This window comes from Lepus europaeus, chromosome 3, assembly GCF_033115175.1.
Source record: "Lepus europaeus isolate LE1 chromosome 3, mLepTim1.pri, whole genome shotgun sequence".
Lineage (NCBI taxonomy): Eukaryota > Metazoa > Chordata > Mammalia > Lagomorpha > Leporidae > Lepus > Lepus europaeus.
In genome coordinates this window covers 57,424,960-57,446,406 of record NC_084829.1, presented here as the reverse complement: position 1 = coordinate 57,446,406, position 21,447 = coordinate 57,424,960, and the positions used below count along the sequence as shown (strand labels likewise).

Here is a 21,447-nt window from a genome sequence, read left to right as displayed (position 1 = left end):
TAACTCGGAGGGTGCGGAACAAGGAGTTCAATAAAGTCTCCTTTTTCTCTTTTCTCCCCAGATGCTGTTATGAGATCTCACCACTATCGTTCTGAGGTAATTTATTTAGCGCGCACGCTCAAGGTCAGAAGAAGTTCTCTTTCCTGAGTACCAATATTAGTCATACGCGTGTTAAGAAACCAGTAGGACGTTGAATGGCTAGCATGCTGCCCCTAAGGCGAAAGTGACGTGGTTCTTTCTGTTTTTTTTTTTTTTGTTTGTTTTGTTTTTGTTTTTAAAGTAATTGCCCAGCCAACGGTTTTAGCAAATGTCTTGTGTAGTTGAGCTGCTGTGCAGGAGGGAAAAGGTAGCCTCTAGAATCTCTGCCGACCTTAGATACATTTCGCCACAGGGTGGATATCGCTTTAGTTTTCAGTCATGTGCTGGTGGAGGCTTTTTCTAGGTGCTGCTGGTTGACTCTGGTTGTGCACTTGGATAAATGAGTCGAGAAGAGCTTTTAGGAGATTCGTGCAAAACTGATCCATACGCGTTTTGTTTGAGATCCTGTGCTGTCATGAAACCCTCCATGGTTTGTGGTGATGGATCTTTATCTGATGGCGTGAGCTGAAATGCTCGTGCTAGTCTCTACCCTCGGAACTTGGACCATCTTTCTAGAGCAGGTGACTGAGGCACAGTGATGAGGGGAGACTGCTGTAGACCAGTTCTGTTGTAGATGGGACTGAAGCAAAACTCAGGCTCTGCCTGACCCAGCATTTCTTCACGAGTTTTTGGGCCAGTCCCTACCCAGAGGAAGATCTTTTTTTGACAGGGTTCTCTCTTTTCGGGAAAGTTTCATGCAGCCAGGCTTGCAAGTTGCTGCTCGATGCAATTCACTCACCTTAGTAAAGATGTCGTAGTCACACACCCTCCATTTACTTCTGATTTACCTGAAGTTATTTCACATTTTGTTTCACTAGCCTATCAGGTGTGTGGTTGCACCCCATTGGATTCTGGTGGCTGAAGAGCGTTGACTGCCTTTATTATTAACATCATTTTTATGTTGCACTGTGAGGAGGAATTTTTTGTGTCTAATCCTGGATGCTCAAGTTAGGATTCTAGAGAGAATCAATTAACCAGTGAGACAATCAGATTCTCCTTTCTCGGCTTTTCACTAACCAGCTCTGTGGTGTTGGGAAACTGTCTTTAACTCTTGGCATCTCAGTTTTCCCTTCTGTAAAATATGTCCAGTACTACCTTGCAGGTGGTTATTATGAGAAATTAAATTTAAAAGAAACCCCACTTAGTTCACAGCAGGTATTCAGTACCCAGTAGCCATTTTTATTTTGCAAAATTGTATTTAGAAATATATAAAGATACAAGATGTGTTTGCAAATTTTCAGGTCTATTAACTCATTCAAGTTTATGGAAAGTAATAGAAAGCATGTCTATTGTGAAGCATTGGAAGTAATATAAAGCATGCCTTTTGCGAAGCAATGGTTTTTGAATGTTTAGTTCATTCAATAGAACATCTCAGTAATGGTCACGGTACAAACATCAACATATAGGGTTTTGATTAAAAAAAAAAAAGTCACCAGTTCCATACACATAAATGACAGAACCAGAATCGTAATTCTGTTATGGATTATTACACTAGCCATCAGGCATTTCAGCTTAAGCAAAGCCAGAGAAAGTAAGACAGCACCATGTCTTGTTTACTTTATGCTTGGTTAACTGTTTGTCCTGAGTTTACATCTGGTTAGGAGAGCTAGGGGTGGTTGTTTAATGTTTTAACCCATTTTATGAGATTCCTGGTACAGGAATTTTATGAGATTCCTGTGTCTATTTGATATTCGCCTTATTAGACTGTGAGTTCAGTGAGGGCAGGACCGTGTCTCTCTTGTTTAGGGCTGTATGCCCATTGCCTGGCCCAGCATGTGGTCAATAGTTGGTTTTATTTAATTATTTTTTTAAAGATTTATTTATTTATTTTAAAGTCAGAGTTACACAGAGAGAGAAGGAGAGGCAGAGAGAGAGAGAGGTCCTCTACCTGCTGGTTCACTCCCCAGTTGGCCACATTGGCAGGAGCTGCGTCGATCTGAAGCAAGGAGCCAGAAGCTTTTGCTGGGTCGCTCACACGAGTGCAGGGGTCCAAGGATTTCGGCCATCCTCTACTGCTTTTCCAGGCCATAGCAGAGAGTTGGATTGGAAGTGGAGAGTCCAGGATTTCAACTGGCGCCCATATGGGATACCGGCCCTGCAGGCAGCAGTTTTATCTGCTATGCCACAGTGCTGGCCCCAATAGTTGGTTTTAATAAGTATTTATTGCATGAATTAAAAATAACTCTTGGTGGGTGTTAGTTCTTCTAACTGGGCAAATACAACTGAGACAGAACAGAAAAAAATGCACTTTCTTAGGACCTTGTTCAGAAAATAAATTTGGTTAGAGTATTTTTTTTTCTGAGAAAATTGAAAACAATATTAGCTTGTTTTGTTGATAGACTACATATCAACAAGTACCTTTGATGACCTACTCAAAGAATACTATTTAATTAGTGAAAATTCTGAGACCACTGTTGCATAAACATGTCACATTTCATCACTGCATTGTTTACCACAAATAAAACATCTTCCCTTTGGGAAAACATAGGGAAATGTTTTTCTTCTCCTTTTCTTTCAAAATTATATCTCCTGCAGGATTTTCTCCTTGAGAAAAACCTCAGGATTTACTTGGTTTCTGGCATATTAAAAAACTTGAGTGTGAGTAGCGTAATGGATGTTCTTATTACTGCTTCTTAGCAGCAGCTGCAGCAAAATAATTAATTATCAAAAAATGTTTTGACAATCTGGCAAGTCATAATCATATTGACCTGAGAAGTTAGTGCTCTCTGTTCTGCATTCCAATCTCAGTAAGTAGATAATTCACTTTCAGCATTTCTGTCATGATCCAATGAGGAAAATTTTGGGATCTTGCTGACTCACTTTGAAATGGGAAGGAGCTTTGCAAAAGTCCTTGGACAGATCAAGAAGTTCGGTGAGCACTTTGCTGCTTTCCTTGGTGGAGGATCTTGCTTCTGTGCCCACACACCCAGGAAGGAGTCCATTTGGGCAGGAAATTTCAATGTGTTCCTCCCCAGGTAGTCAGAGCAGTCCTCCTCCAAGGGGAACAAGTGGGGCCTCACGACCCAGATTGGAAGTGGGAAGAGTTCTGCAGTAGGGAAAGTAGCCTCGTCTCTCTTCTGAGGAGTGCCACCATTTTTCTCTTCCTTAAGTGTATAACAAGCATATATCTTCAATTCCACGTCTTCCTCATGAGGCTAGAAATAAGTAACATAGGTGTTTATGTTTTGGAACTATAACCCCCACCAGCCCTTTTTTATTTTCACTTACTTTCAGACTTGTCTTTACTGGCTTTTAAGTAGATCTCAGCGTTTTTAATGACAAAATATGAGAATGTGAAATTAATTCCCCTAGCAAGGCCTAAACACTGTAACCCCATTTCAGAACCTGATGGATAAAAAGACAGAAATATGTGTGTTGTTTATGAATACAAAAAAGTTTTTCCAGAGATTTCTGTTTCTCTTTTTGTTCTAAATAATTAATGAAGAGAAAGGATTTCATATTGATAAGAGGACACAGCCTAGAAACCAAGTACTCATTTCAGTTTTGAGAATCCTGACATCTAAAAAGTAAACTTTTCCTGGGGATTTATGTTTTATGCTGTGACTTTAAACAATGGTATACTGTTACCTTAGATTCTAGAATTCCTGATTTAAGGAAATTTCAGAAAGTGATATGGGTAGTTGAGGTACCAGTACATCATAAGAGCGAGTCTTGAGTGTACTTCAGTAGAATAAAGACGATGAGAATGCCCTTTGAGAATGCTCAGGGTGAATAGTGGTAAGTGATCCCCGTTCATCAGCTCAGTGGAATAAGGGAAGCCTTGTTTTATTCAAGGGGAGGGGAAGAGTATGTTTTCTATTTACCAGGATTTGAGTAAGTATCTTCACTTCCCGTTCCAGGCAAAGAGTTAACTCAAGTTGAGCAGATCTCCAAGAGTCACATTGCAAGATAAGGACTGAGTAAAACAAGAATTCCCTGGCTACATTTTATCTATCCTGTGGTATTTAACTGTGTCTCATAGCCTAGAGAGTAATATGCCCAGAATTGTCAATGAAAGAAATTAAGTTGAGCTTTTAGTAGACATTTCTTGTAAAGTGGAATTGGCAAATCCATAAAACCATGGAAATGATAGTCTATCCCAGCCCCTTGGCCTCCTTGTTTTCCCGCTTGTTTGCATACCAAAGCATGGGAGGATGGGTCGTCACTGCTTCTCATTCAATTTGCATCTATTATTAAGAATTGCCCAGTTTAGTGCATTAGTGAAAATGCTAGTTTATTATTGAAGTTTCCTTTATAATTAGGTTATCCTTGTAAAGAAATTATTTGTCTAGGGTTGAATTCTAGGTCTAGATTAATTTGTACTAATTAAGTCAATCATAAGTTATAAGTGTTTATGTAATATTCATTTAGTGTCACTCATTTTTTTTTTAGAATAAACATATTCACTTTTTCTTTCTCTACAAAATCCTATGTTAGGCACTAGAACTAACAAAGGTCTGAGATCTAGTCCCTACCCTTGGTGATTACTTCTAGGTCACTTCCAATATCAGTGCTGAAATTTAATAGTTGCTGATTTCTTCTGTTACAGTATCTGAACTGCTGCACTGTTTCCAACTATGAGTCACAAATGTGATGAGAGCATTAGGAGCCGGGGAGTGCAAGTATACAGCCAATGCATGTGTTTAAAAGGCACGTTTACCCTCCACAGAGTATATTACACCAGAATGAACCCTACCACTTACTTAACCCTTACTTTACCTACGTGGTGACAAAACAAAAAGAACAAAATAAAAAAGGAAAAAAAAAAAATCTCACTTTTTAGCCCCTGCATCTAAACTAATTAACTGCTGTCTAAATTAAAATTGAAACAAACATTTTATGGAGAAATTTGAATCTTTGTTGAATCCCATGATTCAAGAATGACTCTCTGAGATTTAGAGTGCAAACCAGAACCACACAAGTACCATTGAGTACTGGTGCAGTGTAGCAATAGGAGTTCAGAATCCTGGTCTTGAGTTCCAAGTTTGATGCTAGGTCACCTCTGTGAAGTTTCTCCAAGAGTCGCTGAGACTGAGACTCGACATGAGGATGGTCTCTGAATCCCCTTCCAGAAGTAAAGGCCATGTTTCTACTCTCTACAGAGCATGATGCTGAAAAGCATCTGTAAAACATGGTTCCTCACATTGAAGAGCTTAAGGCAGCCCACCCCCCCCAAAGTATACAACAAGCACAAATACCAAGCAATAAATTATGTCTCACACATGGAAAGGAAGCAGTAGTTCTGGTGAAATGATTACATTTAGCTGGGGTAATCAGAGAAGCCTTCCAAAAGGAGGTGTCATTCCTGCTGAAATATGAAGAATGGATAATTAGTACCTGTGTAGACTGGGAAGTAATGAAACCAAACTCCCAGACTGGCAGAATGGGACGAGAATAGACAAAGACTTAGGGAAGCACATGTTCAGCGCTCAGTGCATACTTATGAGTAGAGCAGAAAAGGTTCTTGAGATTGCATAAAGGAATATACAGTGGAAACCAAAGTGGGTGAAGCTAAAATTAAAATATTTTCTGTACACTAGTTGACAGTTGACAAAAGGCTTTGACATAACATTGTAAATTGAACAACTTAGGAGGGCACCTGCTATGATTCCTGTCGAAGTGTAGCAAAGCAAACACCTTCTAATTTATTTTGCAGCAACCACAACAAAACAGCCAGTCATTTTTATTTCACTTTCAAAAGGAATGAAGAATCATGGCCCCTGCTGGAGAGGGCCTGGGAAGTGTTTTCATCAGTCCCTAAAGCCAATGGACGACCTCTAGGGGGCCTTTCTCGTTACCCTACACCTGAGCCTTTGAAGGGCGAGATGTTTTTGAAGTCCATGGATCAGGCATTACTGCGTTGTATTCTGACTGTGGACACCATCTGTCCAGGAACTTGTGACAGAGCACTCATGGTCATTACAAATCTCAACACAAATACAAATCTGCAGGCAATTGATAACATACAAGACTATTTTTATTGGTTATGAAATACATTACAGCTTAACAAAGTATTTGATAGATTCCTTTCATCTTTACAACTTGTTCCTTGAAAATTCCTCTCCTTCAATAATTACTCCAAGGCTTTACCTCTTCCTCAAATCCTCAAGTCTACTACTTGCCCTCTGCCAGTAATATTTGTGTCCTAAACCACAGAAAAACATCAGTATATCACGTGATAGTTTTTTAAAGGTATTTTTTTTTAATTTTAAGATTTATTTTATTTATTTGAAAGATAGAGTTACAGAAAGAAGTAGAGACAGAGAGAGAGGTCTTCCATCCACTGGTTCACTCCCCAGATGGGCATAACGGTCAGAGCTGAGCGGATCCAAAGCCAGGAGCCAGGAGCCTCGAGCCTCGAGCCTCGAGCCTCGAGCCTTGAACCTCTTCCGGGTCTCCTATGTGGGTGCAGAGGCTCAAGCACTCAGGCCATTCTCTGCTGCTTTCCCAGGCATATTATCAGGGAGCTGGCTTGGAAGTGGAGCAGCCAGGTCTTGAACCAGCACCTATATGGGATGCTGGCATCACAGGTGGTGGCTTTACCCACTATACCACAACCCTGGCCCCTTTAACAATTGTTGCCCCTTCAAACTCAATGGCATATTAACCAAACTCCCCAGTTTAATGGAAAATTCATCTATTCTCCATGCCAGTATTTTAGACTTAGGCTGTGAATTCTTCCTTCCTATTTCTTGGGGGATGTTCTGTCAGTTATCATCTCTTCCCTTATAGTCTGTTCTTCCTTCTGTGCTGAACTCATTCTTTTACATACAACCATTCTGGGTGCTTTCTAATGAAAATAGAAACCTCCCCATACCGCCTGCTCTTCTTTAGGCTAAGAAAAGTTTCTTGAAGAAGATCCCTTTATTTGTTACCTCCTATTCCTTACCTCTCATTGACTTCTACTGCTACTGTTTAAAATCACTTACACTTACCTTACCAATGATTTCCAAATTGCTAAGCCAAATGTTCCACTCTCTAATTTAATTGATGTGTCTGCTATTTGACACTGTTGGTCCCTCATTCCTACTTGGAACTTCCTGCCTAGTGTTTGGATAACACCCCTTTTAATTTCTTTTTTTTTCTTAGCCCTGGCTGCTTCTGTTCCTGCACTCAACCCTTTTCCTACTTGTTTGGTGATATTCCCTGCCTTGGGCCTACTTTAAGTAAATATTTTTTGAGACATAATTTACATACCATACAGTTCTTCTATTTAAAGAGTATAATTTAGTGGTTTTTCTTGTATTCACAAGGTTGCGCAACCATCACTGGATTTTAATTTTAGGACATTTTCATCACTCCCCAAAGAAGCAGTAATTCTTCCACCCTTCAACTCTAGGCAACCACTAATCTACTTTTTATCTTAATAGATTTACAGGGCTTCATTTTGCCTATTCAGATTTTACTTGTGGCATCTCATACTGTTTCAGTGTACTCCCACATGGTGTAAGGGTCACGCTGAAATCTGTGTCTTACATCTACTTTATCCTCCCATTCCTCTGCAGCTGCTCAAAGTAGAAATTGAGAAGATATGAGACAGCTCTCTTATCCCTCGTGCCCTGTCTTCTCTTTTAAACATCTCTGAACTCTACCTCCTTAACTGTCCCAATTGCTATTCCCTTGGTTCAGGCCTTATAAGAAGGGTGCACACAAGTCTCTCTTCATCTCCCTCTGCCCCAGTACATCCACATAAATTTAATAAAGATAAGTCTGAAATACAAATTCATTTTTAACACTTGTGTCAGTTATGGAGATGTTCAGATTCAAGCAATGGAAAGCCCAACTTAATATGGTTATTAATAAATAGGTATTTCCACTCATTTATGGTAAGAAGCCTAGACTTGGCTGTAGGCTTTGCTTGAGCCACTTTCCTGGGTCATTGCTGATATATTTGGAATCATCTGGGTCTTTTCTCATGATTGTGAGATGGCTGGCATAGTTGCGGGCATCATGACCAAATTCAAGGCAGGAAGGAGGAGAAGGGGCAGAACCAGCTGTGGATGGTCATCAGGAAATCAGAATCTTGCTAGAAGCATTTTTAGTTTAGATTTCTGCTTACTTTTCACTGGCCAGAAATGTCACAAAGTCGTGTCTCACTGCCAAGCAGCCTTGGGATATGAACTTTTCATCTTTCCTAGAGTTTGTAGTAAAGGTAGGTTGGGGATATAGGATTGAGTAAGCCATATTCCACTTGTACTTAAAATCCTCCTGTAGTGTTTCAGTTCCATCCCAATATCAAAGTTCATCTTTCTTTCTTTTTCTTTCTTCTTTTTTTTTCTTTTTTTTATTTTTGACAGGCAGAGTGGACAGTGAGAGAGAGAGAGAGACAGAAAGGTCTTCCTTTTGCCGTTGGTTCACCCTCCAATGGCCGCTGCGGTAGGCGCGCTGTGGCCGGCACACCGCGCTGATCCGATGGCAGGAGCCAGGTGCTAATCCTGGTCTCCCATGGGGTGCAGGGCCCAAGCACTTGGGCCATCCTCCACTGCGCTCCCTGGCTACAGCAGAGAGCTGGCCTGGAAGAGGGGCAACCGGGACAGGATCGGTGCCCCGACCCGGACTAGAACCCGGTGTGCCGGTGCTGCAAGGCGGAGGATTAGCTTATTGAGCCGCGGCGCCGGCCTAAAGTTCATCTTTCTTAAGATCCCCATGTAATGTCCTTTTGTTAGGTGTAGTCTATCATTTGTCCACACCTCTTGTAATTCGCCAAATTAACCACGATGATTTAGGATTAGTGTTTTTGTCTGCCTTATTTCCAGCTCAGAAGGCTTCTTTTCCTTTCTTTCCTCCTTTCCCAACCACCTATAAGAAAAACAAAAGTGTTCAAGCACAGAAGACATAATTCCTGCTCCATCTTCATATCCCAGCTCATAGGTCATCTCTTTTAGGAAATTTTCTTGGCTCCCTCCTCACAATAACAGTTAACTTTTTTTGCTTGATAAGGTTGAGAAAGTTTTGAATACAGTCTAAATCCCCTAGTTCTTAGCTTGATGTCTGGCATTTAGAGTTTAGTAAATGTTTGCTGAGTGAATGGATGTTTGATGTTTTCTGATAGTTAAATTCTCAATTCTTATGGATTTTACAAAATATCCTATATTCTTCTTTTCCTTAGGTGGAAGGAAGTAAATCCTTTTTTCTTTTATTTTAGATTTATTCTAAGGTCTGCTTAATTTACTTTGAAGATACACAGATTCAGGTCCTTTTAAAATGAGTTGGAAATATTCCTTGACTTTATTTATTTATTTATTTATTTTATTTTGTATTATTTATTTATTTTTTTGACAGGCAGAGTGGACAGTGAGAGAGAGATACAGAGAGAAAGGTCTTCCTTTGCCGTTGGTTCACCCTCCAATGGTCACCGTGGCCGGTGCGCTGTGGCCAGCGCACGGCGCTGACTCGAAGTCAGGAGCAAGTGCTTCTTCTGGTCTCCCATGGGGTGCAGGGCCCAAGCACTTGGGCCATCCTCCACTGCACTCCCTGGCTACAGCAGAGAGCTGGCCAGGAAGAGGGGCAACCGGGACAGAATCCGGCACCCCAACCGGGACTAGAATCTTGTGTGCCAGCGCCGTAAGGCAGAGGATTAGCCTATTGAGCTGCGGCGCTGGCCTATTTATTTATTTTTTTGGACAGGCAGAGTTAGACAGTAAGAGAGACAGAGAGAAAGGTCTTCCTTTTTCCAATGGTTCATCCTCCAATGGCTGTCGCGGCCGGCGCACCGCACTGATCCAAAGGCAGGAGCCAGGTGCTTCTCCTGGTCTCCCACGGAGTGCAGGCCCCAAACACTTGGGCCATCCTCCATTGCACTCCCTGGCTACAGCAGAGAGCTGGCCAGGAAGAGGGGCAACCGGGACAGAATCCGGCACCCCAACCGGGACTAGAATCCTGTGTGCCAGCGCCGCAAGGCAGAGGATTAGCCTATTGAGCTGCGGCGCCGGCCTATTTATTTATTTTTTTGGACAGGCAGAGTTAGACAGTAAGAGAGACAGAGAGAAAGGCCTTCCTTTTTCCAATGGTTCACCCTCCAATGGCTGTCGCAGCCGGCGCACCGCACTGATCCAAAGGCAGGAGCCAGGTGCTTCTCCTGGTCTCCCACGGGGTGCAGGCCCCAAGCACTTGGGCCATCCTCCATTGCACTCCCGGGCCACAGCAGAGAGCTGGCCTGGAAGAGGGGCAACCAGGACAGAATCTGGCACCCCGACTGGGACTAGAACCTGGGGTGCCAGCGCCACAGGCGGAGGATTAGCCTAGTGAGCCGCAGCACCGGCCCCTTGACTTTATTTTAATTGAAAAAATTTTCATAATTTGATCTGAGATTTTTAAACAAGTTTTATTATATGTTTCAATTTATAATCAAAAAAGTTGACAAACATACATTGAATTACATAACTGAATTATCTTATACAGTTTCACCTTATCATCAGCATTACCCAATTCCGGTGCCGGAGTTTGTTTTGTTTACAACCACATTGGTGCTAAGTGATATTGCCTTAAATGTCATGAGCTTAAGGGAAAAGTTCAGGACAGTTTTTAATGAGTAATTTATGCATTCATGCCAGGTAAGAGCCTAATGGTTTCATTGGTAATCTGTTCAACTAGTTTTGAGAAATGTGGTGGTATATTTGTGTTTTAATAAAGAATCAGAAATGGCACATCCCAAGATAAATATAAAATAACATTTTATTACTGTTAATTGAGAAATATATATAATTGTTTAAAGCACAAGTAACAGCATTGTCTTATGAGAATGATAATATATATAAATGTTTGACAACTGTAGTATGGAGAATGGCAGGGGAGTAAATGAATTCTCCCTATGTGGTTGCAAGATTTCTACAATTTATCGGAAGTTGTATATTAACAAATAAGTATAAATTTTTAAAAAAGATTTATTTATTTGAAAGGCAGAGTTAGAAGGAGAGAGGGAGTCAGGGGAGAGAGAGATCTTCCATGCTCTGGTTCACTCTCCAAATGATCACAATGGTCGAGGCTGTGCCAGACTGAAGCCAGGAGCCAGGAGTTTCCTCTAGGTCTCCCACATGGCTTCCAGGGTCCAAGGACTTGGGCCATTTAAAACTGCCCTTCCAGGCACATTAGCAGGGAGCTGGTTTGGAAGTGGAGCAGCTGGGACACGAACTGGTGCTCATTTAGGATATTGGCATTGCAGGTGGTGGCTTTGCTCACTGCACCATAGCACTGGTTCGAAGGCTAAATATTTTAATCCTCAGAGCAAACAGCAAAAAGTATTGTGAAGGCAATAGATAAATTCAAATACAATTCTAAAACATATACAAATGATTTAAAGAAGGCAGCAGAGAGGGTACACTGGTTCAAAAAACAAACAAACAAACAAACAAACAAAAAAACAGAGGACAGGCTGAAAATAATGAAATTATAGACCTAAATCCTACCATAATAATAATTGCAGTAAATATTAGTGAACTAAATGCTCCAGTTAAGAGAGAGATTATCTGAATGGATGAGTAGTAAGGCTTGACTAGGAATGCACTCTAGTGTATAGATACAGATTGAAAATGAATTAATGGGGGCCGGCCTTGTGGTACAGCAGGTGGAGCTGGAGCTTGTGACAGCAGCATCTCTTATGGGTACCAGTTTTAGTCCTGGCTGCTCCACTTCCAATCTAGCTCCCTGCCAATGTTCCTGGGAAAGCAGTGGAAGATGGCCCAAGTGCTTAGGCTCCTGCCACCCACATGGGAGACCCAGAGGGTGTTCCAGGCTCTTGGCTTCAACCTGGCCCAGCTTTGGCTATTGTGGAGTGAACCAGTGAATAGAAGCTCACTGTCTCCCTCTTTCTGTCTCGTTCTCTCTCTGTAACTGTGCCTTTCAAGTAAATAAATCTTTAAAAAAGAAGAAAAAAAAAAAACCAGAAGAAATGAGTTCTTGGGAAAATGTAAGTGATACAAACAATAAGCCTAAGAAGTTTGGACTGGCTATACTAATATCAGACAAAATAAGTGCCAAGGCAAATAGTATTGACACAGATAAAGAGAGTTGTTTGTAGTGATGAAAGGGCCGATTGCTCACGAGGACGTAATAATAAATGTGCATGTGCCTTAAAAGAGCCTTAAAATGTTTGGAGTAGAGATTGTCAAAAGTAAATGGAGAAATAGGTAATGTTATAGTTGGTGATCATCACATTGTATAAACATCTCTCTCTCTGCAAGTGATAGAAAACAGTGAAGAGTAGGTGATAAACAACATTTTCTACTATCTTTACCTAGTAGTTATAGAACACCACATTCATACAACCAGTTCGCGTGAAAAGTTCATGTAGACCTTAAAAGAAGTCACAGCAGGGGCAGGCATTTGGCACAGATGTTAAGTTACTGCTTGATTTGTTTGTATCCTCTATTGGAACGCCTGTTTCAAGTCCCGGTTCTGCTTCTGGCCCAGCTTCCTGCTAATGTACACCCTGGGATGCAGCGGCTGATATGCTTGGATGTACAGATAAAGTACTGTATGCCCTGCCGCCCATATGGGAGACACGGATCGATTTCTGGACTGCTGGCCTGTGTCTAACTGTTGTGAGCATTTGGAGAGTGAATCTGTGAATGGAAAAATCTCTCTTTGTCCGCCTCTTGTCTCTCTGCTTTTCAAATAAAAATGAAAGTAAATAAAAATAAAAACCAAGTCACAATAAAGGTAAAGTTTTAAAACTGTAGAAATTATATTTTATGATTACAACAGAATTAAATTAGGACTCAATTACAGTAAGATCTGTTCAAAACCCATAAATATTTGTAAATTAGATAACATGCTTATAAGCAACTCAGGCAGTAAGAGCCAAAAGAGAAATTAGAAAATATTTTGAATTGAATGGTAATGAAAACAGTTCTTATAATTGTATGATATAGCCAAAGTAGAGCTTAGAGGAAAACATACTGCTCTAACAATATCTACTTGAGAAGAGGAAATGTTTAAAATCAGCTATGAGAGGCTCAGAGCAATGGGGAGATATAGTTATACATAATGGTATTTCTGTCAATGATGGACTGCATATATGATGGTCGTCCAGTAAGATTTTATTGATGAGTGATGTCATGGCCATCTTAGTTTGTATAAGTACACTCTGTGATGTTTGCACAACAAAGAAATTCCCTTGCAATGCATTTCTCAGAATGTATCCCTGTTGTTAAGTGATACATGGGTATAAAAGACAGGAGCAGATAGGGATGAAATAGAGAAAAGATGCACACTGGAGAAAACAAACCAACATTTATTCTTTGAAAAGATCAATAAAGTTTATTTGCTTCTAGTTGGATTGATCAAGCCACTGGTATGGCAATGAAAAGTTAATACTGTAGACCTTACAGACATGACAAGGATAAGAGAATATACTGTAAAATTTTATGAAAAATTGACATTTTAGAATGAAGTGAAAAGATTCCTTGGAAAAATATGTCAAAACTGACACAGGACATCAATATGGGTTAGTAGTTTTCCAAAGTAGTTTGTTTTCCTTGTAGACACCCTGAAAGAATCTCATGGACCTTAGAAGTTTGCCCACCAGACTTCGAGAATTTCTGCTTTAGATGGCAACTCATTAAGGTTGGATACACATACACACGCATACACACTTGAATCTCTGGGATTTTTTTTTCCTTTAAAAAGTTTCTATCATGTTTTAAGTGTGTTATGGTATTTTTATAGTGTGTTTAAAAGCTTTTTCATTCCATTTCTACCAGATTTACTTATGTCATTGTTTTCTTAGAAGAGAGATCTACATACATCTATACAACTAAAATGAATTTACAAAATTAAATGCAATCAAGATGTAAAAACAATAAAAATGATTTGGCCAGTTTGGAGAGGCAGCAGAAAAAGAAAGCCTAGATATAAGAGGTACTTTCTAATCTTTATGTAATTAACTTTTGTTTTTAAAAGATTTATTTATTTGTTTGAAAGGCAGTGTTAGAGAGAGAGAAGTAGAAAGAGATCTTCCATTCTGTGGTTCACTCCCAAAATGACTGAAACCAATGGGCTGGACTAGGCTGAAGCCAGGAGCCAGGAACTTCCTCCTGGTCTCCCACATGGGCAAGGGGCCCAGGATCTGGCCATATTTCACAGTTTTCCCAGGCAGGTTAGCAGCGAGCTAGATTGGAAGTGGAGCAGCTGGGACTTGAACCATCACCCATAAGGGATGCCAGTGCTGCAGGTGCCAGCTTTACCTGCTACACCACAGCGCTGGCTCCTGTAATTAACTTTTTATACCTATATATGTCACTATCTACCTACCTGTATGTCTTTCCTCCTTCCATTCTCCCTGTGTGTAATTTATCATGCCATAAAGCTGCTCTGACTCCACATACTTGAATTCTGAAATAGCTGATCATATACTCTCCTAATCTCTGTGCCTAATCTCTGACTCCTCATGAGTTTCCTTTTTATTTTCATCAGGACCAGGTTAAGTCCTCCCTGGTTTTCAGCTTATTAGCACCTTCTGATTTTACTTCCCTTGCTTTTCTGTTCATTTAAGACTTTTAGATCAACTTTCTGGAGAAATTTTCACTGTTATTCTCACTTCACTCATGCAGCTAGTTCTTTTGCCCCAGTGACTCCCAACTTATATAATAGGTCAACAGTGTTTGCAGCTTTCCTGTTCTACTCTATTTTTTTACTGACTTGCGAGGCAGAGACAGATACCTCCCATGCGTGGTTCATTCCTAGATGCCCACAATACCTGTTGCTAGGCTGGGCTGAAACGGGGAGCCTTCACTCAACAGGGATCTCCCACTTCAGTGGCAGGAACCCACTTACTTGAGCCATCATCACTGCCTCCGTAGGGTCTACATTGGCAGGAAGCTGGAATCTGGATCTAGGGCTGGCTGTCAAATCCAGGTACTCTGACATGGGATGGGGGTGGTATTGCACATACTGGGTTAAATGTCAGCTGTGCTTATAGGAGGCCTGTCCATTATGGACAGCTTCACAAAACCCATCTGTTTGGTTCATTGTGTTGTCCAGTAGCAACTACTGTTCTTATAGTGTATCAGTTAGCTTCTGCTTCGTATCAAACTGCTTAAAACTTGGTAGCTTAGAACGTTAACCATTTAGCTCATGTTTCTGTGGATGGACTGAGCCCAGCTGGCGGTTGTTCTAGGCTGGGTCAGAGTTGACTCAGCATATTTGTAACTCCTTGATATACCTTTGGTCAGCTTTTGGCTGACTCACACTTCCTCCACCTGGTCTCTCATCTTCTGATAAGCTAGACCAGGTTGTAGCACATGTGATGAGGTTCAGATTCTAGGTCTAGGCTCTGGCGTGTGAAAAACCTAGTTGATGCATTGCTTTAGCCAAAGCCAGTCACAGAGTGGAGCAGTCAAGTGCTGATGAGAGGACTTGCATAGCATTTGACCACTTTTACAGTCTGCTATAGGGCACATTTTGATTTCTTACTTTTAAAAAAAAATTATTTTATTTGAATGTCAGAGAGAGAGACAGAGAGAGAGATCTTCCACCCGCTGGTACACAGTCTGGATGGCCACAACAGCCAGCACTGGCCAGGCCAAAACCAGGAACCAGGAACTTCATCCAGATCTCCTATGTGGATGGCAGGGGCCCACAATCTTGGGTCATCTTCTGCTTCTTTTCTCAGGCCCTGAACAGGGAGCTGGATCAGAAGTGGAGTAGCTGGGACTTGAACTAGCACCCATATGGGATGCCAGTGTTTTAGGCCATGGCTTTACCTGAAACACCACAATGCTGGCCCCTGATTTCTTTCTTTCTTTCTTTCTTTCTTTCTTTCTTTCTTTCTTTCTTTCTTTCTTTCTTTCTTTCTTTCTTTCTTTCTTTCTTTCTCTCTCTCTCTCTCTCTCTCTCTCTCTCTCCCCCCCCCTTCCTTCCTTCCTTCCTTCCTTATTTATTTATTGGGGCTGGCTCCGTGGCGCACTAGGTTAATCCTCCGCCTGCGGCTCCAGCATCCCATATGGGTGCCGGGTTCTAGTCCCAGCTGCTCCTCTTCCAGTCCAGCTCTCTGCTGTGGCCCGGGAAGGCAGTGGAGGATGGCCCAGGTGCTTGGACCCCTGCACCCGCATGGGAGACCAGGAGGGAAGCACCTGGCTCCTGGCTTCGGATTGACGCAGCTCCGTCTGTTGCGGCTATTTGGGGAGTGAACCAACGGAAGGAAGACATTTCTCTCTGTCTCTCTCTCACTGTCTGTAATTCTACCTCTCAAATAAATAAATAAATAAAAATTTAAAAAAGATTTATTTATTTATTTGAAAGTCAGAGTTACACAGAGAGAGGAGAGGCAGAGAGAGAGAGAGAAAGAGAGAGAGGGAGATCTTCCATCTGCTGGTTCACTCCCCAATTGGCTGCAATGGCCGGAGCTGCGCTAATCTGAAGCCAGGAGCCAGGAGCTTCTTCCAGGTCTCCCACGTGGGAGCATGGGCCCAAGGACTTGGGCTGTCTTCTGCTACTTTCCCAGGCCCTAGCAGAGAGCCGGATTGGAAGCAGAGCAGCTGGGTCTCGAACTGGCGCCCATATGGGATGCCAGCACTGCAGGTGGTGGTTTTACCTGCTTTGCCATGGTGCTGGCTCCCTGACTTATTTCTAATTGCTGCTGTCTACTACCCCAAAACACTCATTTTAAGCTTTACCTATGGTTTTTCATAGGCAGTATTTTCTAACTTTTTGGTTTCATATATATGGAAATAACATCCTAAAATTTCTAGGTCTGACATCATTTTTCAAAAATTTTATTGAGCAATAATTCCAGTGTTAGAATATTTCCCATAACCCCAGCAAGATTTCTTATGTCTGTTTACAGTCAGTACTTGTTCTAAACTCCAAGTTCCAAGCAACCGCTAATTTGTTTTCAGTATTTTTATTGATTGTCTTTTCTGTATGTTACATATAGGTGGAATCATATAATATGTAGTCTTTTTTTTTTTCTTTTTGAGAGGCAGAAAACTAGAGAGAGAGAGAGAGAGAGAGAGAGAGAGAACTTCTTGAAGTAAGGATGAAGGAGAAGGGGAGGAGAAGAGAGAGATGAAAGGGAGAAGAAGGAACCCTAAGTTTTTCTCTATTTTCTGAGATTGTGAATTACTAACATTAATTCTAGTTTACCAGAGAAGCCATTTCAGGCTATTGCTTTCTTTGAGGGAATATTTTAAGTTATCAGTTTAGTTTGTTTGTCTTTTCACATGGCTATTCAAATTTTTTTTCTTCTTGAGTTACTTTGGCAATTTGTGATTTTCTATGAATTTATTCATTTCCCCTAAGTTGTCTAATTTGTTGGCCTAAAGTTGCTTTTACTCCTTTTAATTTCTGCAGGGTTGGTAGTACTTTTAAATTCCCTTTTTGTTTATCTAGCCAGAAAGTTAGGACTTTTATTTTCCCATTGTGGGACACAGTTCTGTGATTGTGCTTGTGTTGGTGGCAAGAAGGTAGAGTCAGAAAATAAAGTGATAGGAGTTTGCCTTCCTCTCTTGAGAGATGGGAGGGGACGTTTTGGTTGCTATGAGCTGCTTTCAGGACCTCTAATGTTGTTGCCTGTGGGATTTTTAAGGTGATGAGGAATGACAGAACTCCGAGGATAAAAATGGGCACTTTCTCTGGGTCTAAAGACTTTTCCTTCTTAGTTCTCAAACTGGAATTAGGGAGCTCTTCTGTAGCTCTCCTGAGACTCAGTATCCCCTTGTGAGTTTCAGGCTGCATTCTTTCATGGGGATAATGGACCTCAAAAATGGCAAGTTCATCACTGGGTTCGTGTCTTCTGATTTCTGGCCTTTTTACGTCAGTCCACCTGCTCCTATTCATTACTCACCAACCTTAAATGCTGAATGCATTCCGTCCAGTTTTAGGGCTGTCTCAACAAGAGATGTGCTTCTACTACTTCCTTGTCACAGGAACCATGGTCTGTTTCCAATTAGTCTGTACCCCCACCACCTCCAGCCTATTGCTGCTCTTTTTTACTATTTACTTTTTAGGAATCCTTGTAGCATTTTGTTATCTAGTTGAATGATACTGGTAGAGATGTGTTTTACTACATATAACTCATGCAATACTGAAGATTACATTTATTTTATCAGTTTATGCAATTTTGAAGAATCTTTCCTCAGTACATTTTTCATTTGGAAAGATTTCTTTTCAAAATTTGTTTTGTCCAGTCTCATTATTCTTCATGTTTTCTAGATTTCCCTTCAACTTGAGAAAACCAAATAGACATTAACGAACTACTTGCATATTTTAGAGAAAGTAGTATACATTTCATTGTGTTTACTGATAAGTTTACTAGAGAAGTACAACTCTCACATTTAGAAGTCATTGAGCAGTAGACCACTAGCAGGTTTTAAATAACTAACTGGCACCCACTCTGGAGAATCATTAAAAACGTTAAGTAAATTCCTGCTCATACCCATTCTGCACTGAGCTGCCTGGAGGAGGCAGCAGGCACTTGCGAGCCTTTCAGATCCGCCTGGAGTGTGACTGCCTCCTTGATATTGTGGTAAGGCATCCGAAGCAAACCTCAAATGAATGTTCCAGTTTTTGGGGATAAGGAAAGTGATACAGTCACAAATAGAAATTAGAAATTTTTTAAAAGTAACCCATAAAACTGAAGTCTGAATTCTATTACTCTGAGGTCCCTATGCAGGATCTTAACTTTTGGGGAACTCTTAAAAACCTAAAGAGAGCCTGTGGTCCACATCTTTAGAAAAATGCAAATAAGTAAGTAGATACATTGCTTCTGTATATACTTTCAAGTGCCTGCAGGGGCCGTAGAAGTGCTCATATGTGGATTTATAGGCCACAGAGTTAAGAACTCTTTCAGGATGATGACTAGATATCTCTGTCTAGCTGCAATTGGGATCATTGAAAAAATCACCACCACGTAAAAATTTGTGCTAGAAAATGCCTTTTGTAGGGCAGTTAGTTTTTGCTGTGATTCAGTTGTGGTGTGCTGTAGACAGCTTTCTATGAGTTATCTGTGACATTTGGACAAACAGGAGTAGTAATTCATAAAGTTGTCCACAATCTATAAGCTGAAATTTCAGCTGGGTTGTTTCTCAGCTGCATAATGGTAGGACATCCTTTTCAGGCCCATGGGCTGCAAGTTTGAACAGTGAAGAAGTGAATATGCAGAAAATACACGTGGCAATGGGAATTCACTTGGGAGATGTTTCTCCACCTCCTGTCTTTAAGCTGCAGTGATTGGATCACGTGAGAAGTGGAGTGGATCCTGACTTAGGTGTTAAAATACTGGAGGTTAAGCCCTGTTCCTTAGCTTACCTTCAGTAAATCACTTAATATTGCTGTCTCTTTTGGTAAGTGAGAAGCAGGAATAACTAGTTCTATCTTTCATAGGATTTTGTGAAAATCAATGAGATAATATATACTTTTTCCTATGTAAATACCTATCAAAGATATTATAGGGATCTGTAGCATAGTAGCTATGACAAAATGGAACCTTTGTTTATTTAATGTGTATTTATTCATTCATTAATAAATATAATTTTTACGGTTTTTAAAATTTTTTAATTTATTTTTTTTATTCAGTAAATATAAATTTCCAAAGTACAGTTTATGGATTACAATGGCTGTCCCCCCACCCATAATTTCCCTCCCACCCGCACCCCCCCCCATCTCCCACTCCCTCTCCCATAATAAATATAATTTAATATGCACAGGACTTCTGCAGTTTCCCTATGCTCTTGGTCTACACTTTGTACCTGGCTAAAAATAGGGGACTTCTGTCTCTCATACACTTTTTATTTATTTATATGTTTTAAAGATTTTTTATTTGAGGGGGCAGAGTTCCAGACAGAGAGAGGAAGAGACAGAAAGATTTTCCATCCGCTGGTTCACTCCCCAAATGGCCACAAAAGCCAGAGTTGGGCAGATCCAAAGCCAGGAGCCAGGAGCTTCTTCTGGGTCTCCCACGTGGGTGCAGGGGTCCAAGGACTTGGGCCTTCTTCTGCTGCTTTCCCAGGCTATAGCAGAGAGCCAGATGGGAAGAGGAGCAGCTGGGACATGAATCAGTGCCACAGGCAGAGGCTTAGCCTACTATGCGAGCTCCTCAAACACTTTTTTTTAACTTTTATTTAGTAAATATAAATTTCCAAAGTACAGTTTATGGATTACAATGGCTTTCCCCCCCATAATTTTCCTCCCACTCGCACCCCTCCCATCTCCCTCTCCCTCTCCCATTCCATTTACATCAAGATTCATTTTCAATTATCTTTACATACAGAAGATCGATTTAGTATATATTAAGTAAAGATTTCATCAGTTTGCACCCACACAGAAACACAAAGTGTAAAATACTGTTTCAGTACTAGTTATAGCATTACTTCACATTGGACAACACATTAAGGACAGATCCCACATGAGGAGTAAGTACACAGTGACTCCTGTTGCTGACTTAACAATTTGACACTCTTGTTTATGGCGTCAGTAGTCTCCCTAGGCTCTAGTCATCAGTTGCCAAGGTTATGGAAGTCTTTTCCTCAAACACTTTTTAGAAAAGAGAGATTAAGAGAACTTTGAGTGATAGGGAATAAACAAAAAGAAGGCAACTGATTTGTGTACTATTTAGGTTGGAAATATCAGTAATTGAATGATCTATGTTAGCTACTAAAATGATAGTCGATGGGAGCCAGGATGATGAAAACAGTGAGATCCAATCCTGCCCCACATTCTGACCTGGAGATGACCTAGTTACGGAGAAATGATAACAGTCACTGTTTTCTGAGTGCTTCCTTTGTACCAGGCATCTATCCATATGTCCTGTCTCCTTTAGTCATCATTTGTGTATGGTTGCATGGTCCTTAGAGATGGAACTCAAACCCTGGTCCACCTGCCTGCACAGTGCATGCTCATAGCAACCTGGAAACAGAAAAGTGAGGCCAAATTCACAACTTGCCGAACTGGCATTTGCCTTTTCTAAGGTACGTAGGGATCAGTGTTACTCACATTCTTTGACATTGAAAGGTCAGAATAACCTTTGAGCTTATTCTTCAGAATTTGAAGATAGTGGTCTTTGCCATGTGGAAGCAGAGTAGGACTCCAATGGAATCAAATTTTCGCTTTAAGAATTAAGATTCACTGAATTTCCCTTTGTAATGTTTTGAAATCCTTAATGAAATGAATTTCCATTATTGAGTGTTTCTTCTGAAAGTTGCCTTTTTGAGCATTTTAGAATTTACATTTCTGAAATAATTGAAACATAGGAGGCACACGATTATCACTACAACATGGAAATGTAGTGTGTTTTACTCTTGATCTTAGCCAAAAGGCTGAGAAGCAATAATGTAGTGCATTTTCTCCATTGTTATTAGAAAAAAGAAATGTGCT

At 40.8% G+C, this 21,447-nt stretch overlaps 1 protein-coding gene across 1 annotated transcript in view; it reads left to right on the top strand.

Moving 5' to 3' along the window:
* Nucleotides 1–21,447, top strand: part of LOC133755991 (dystonin-like) — a 492,822-nt gene that overhangs the window by 747 nt on the left and 470,628 nt on the right. The window contains 1 exon segment of the mRNA XM_062186300.1: nt 62–123. Coding sequence (XP_062042284.1) covers nt 62–123 — 62 coding nt within the window.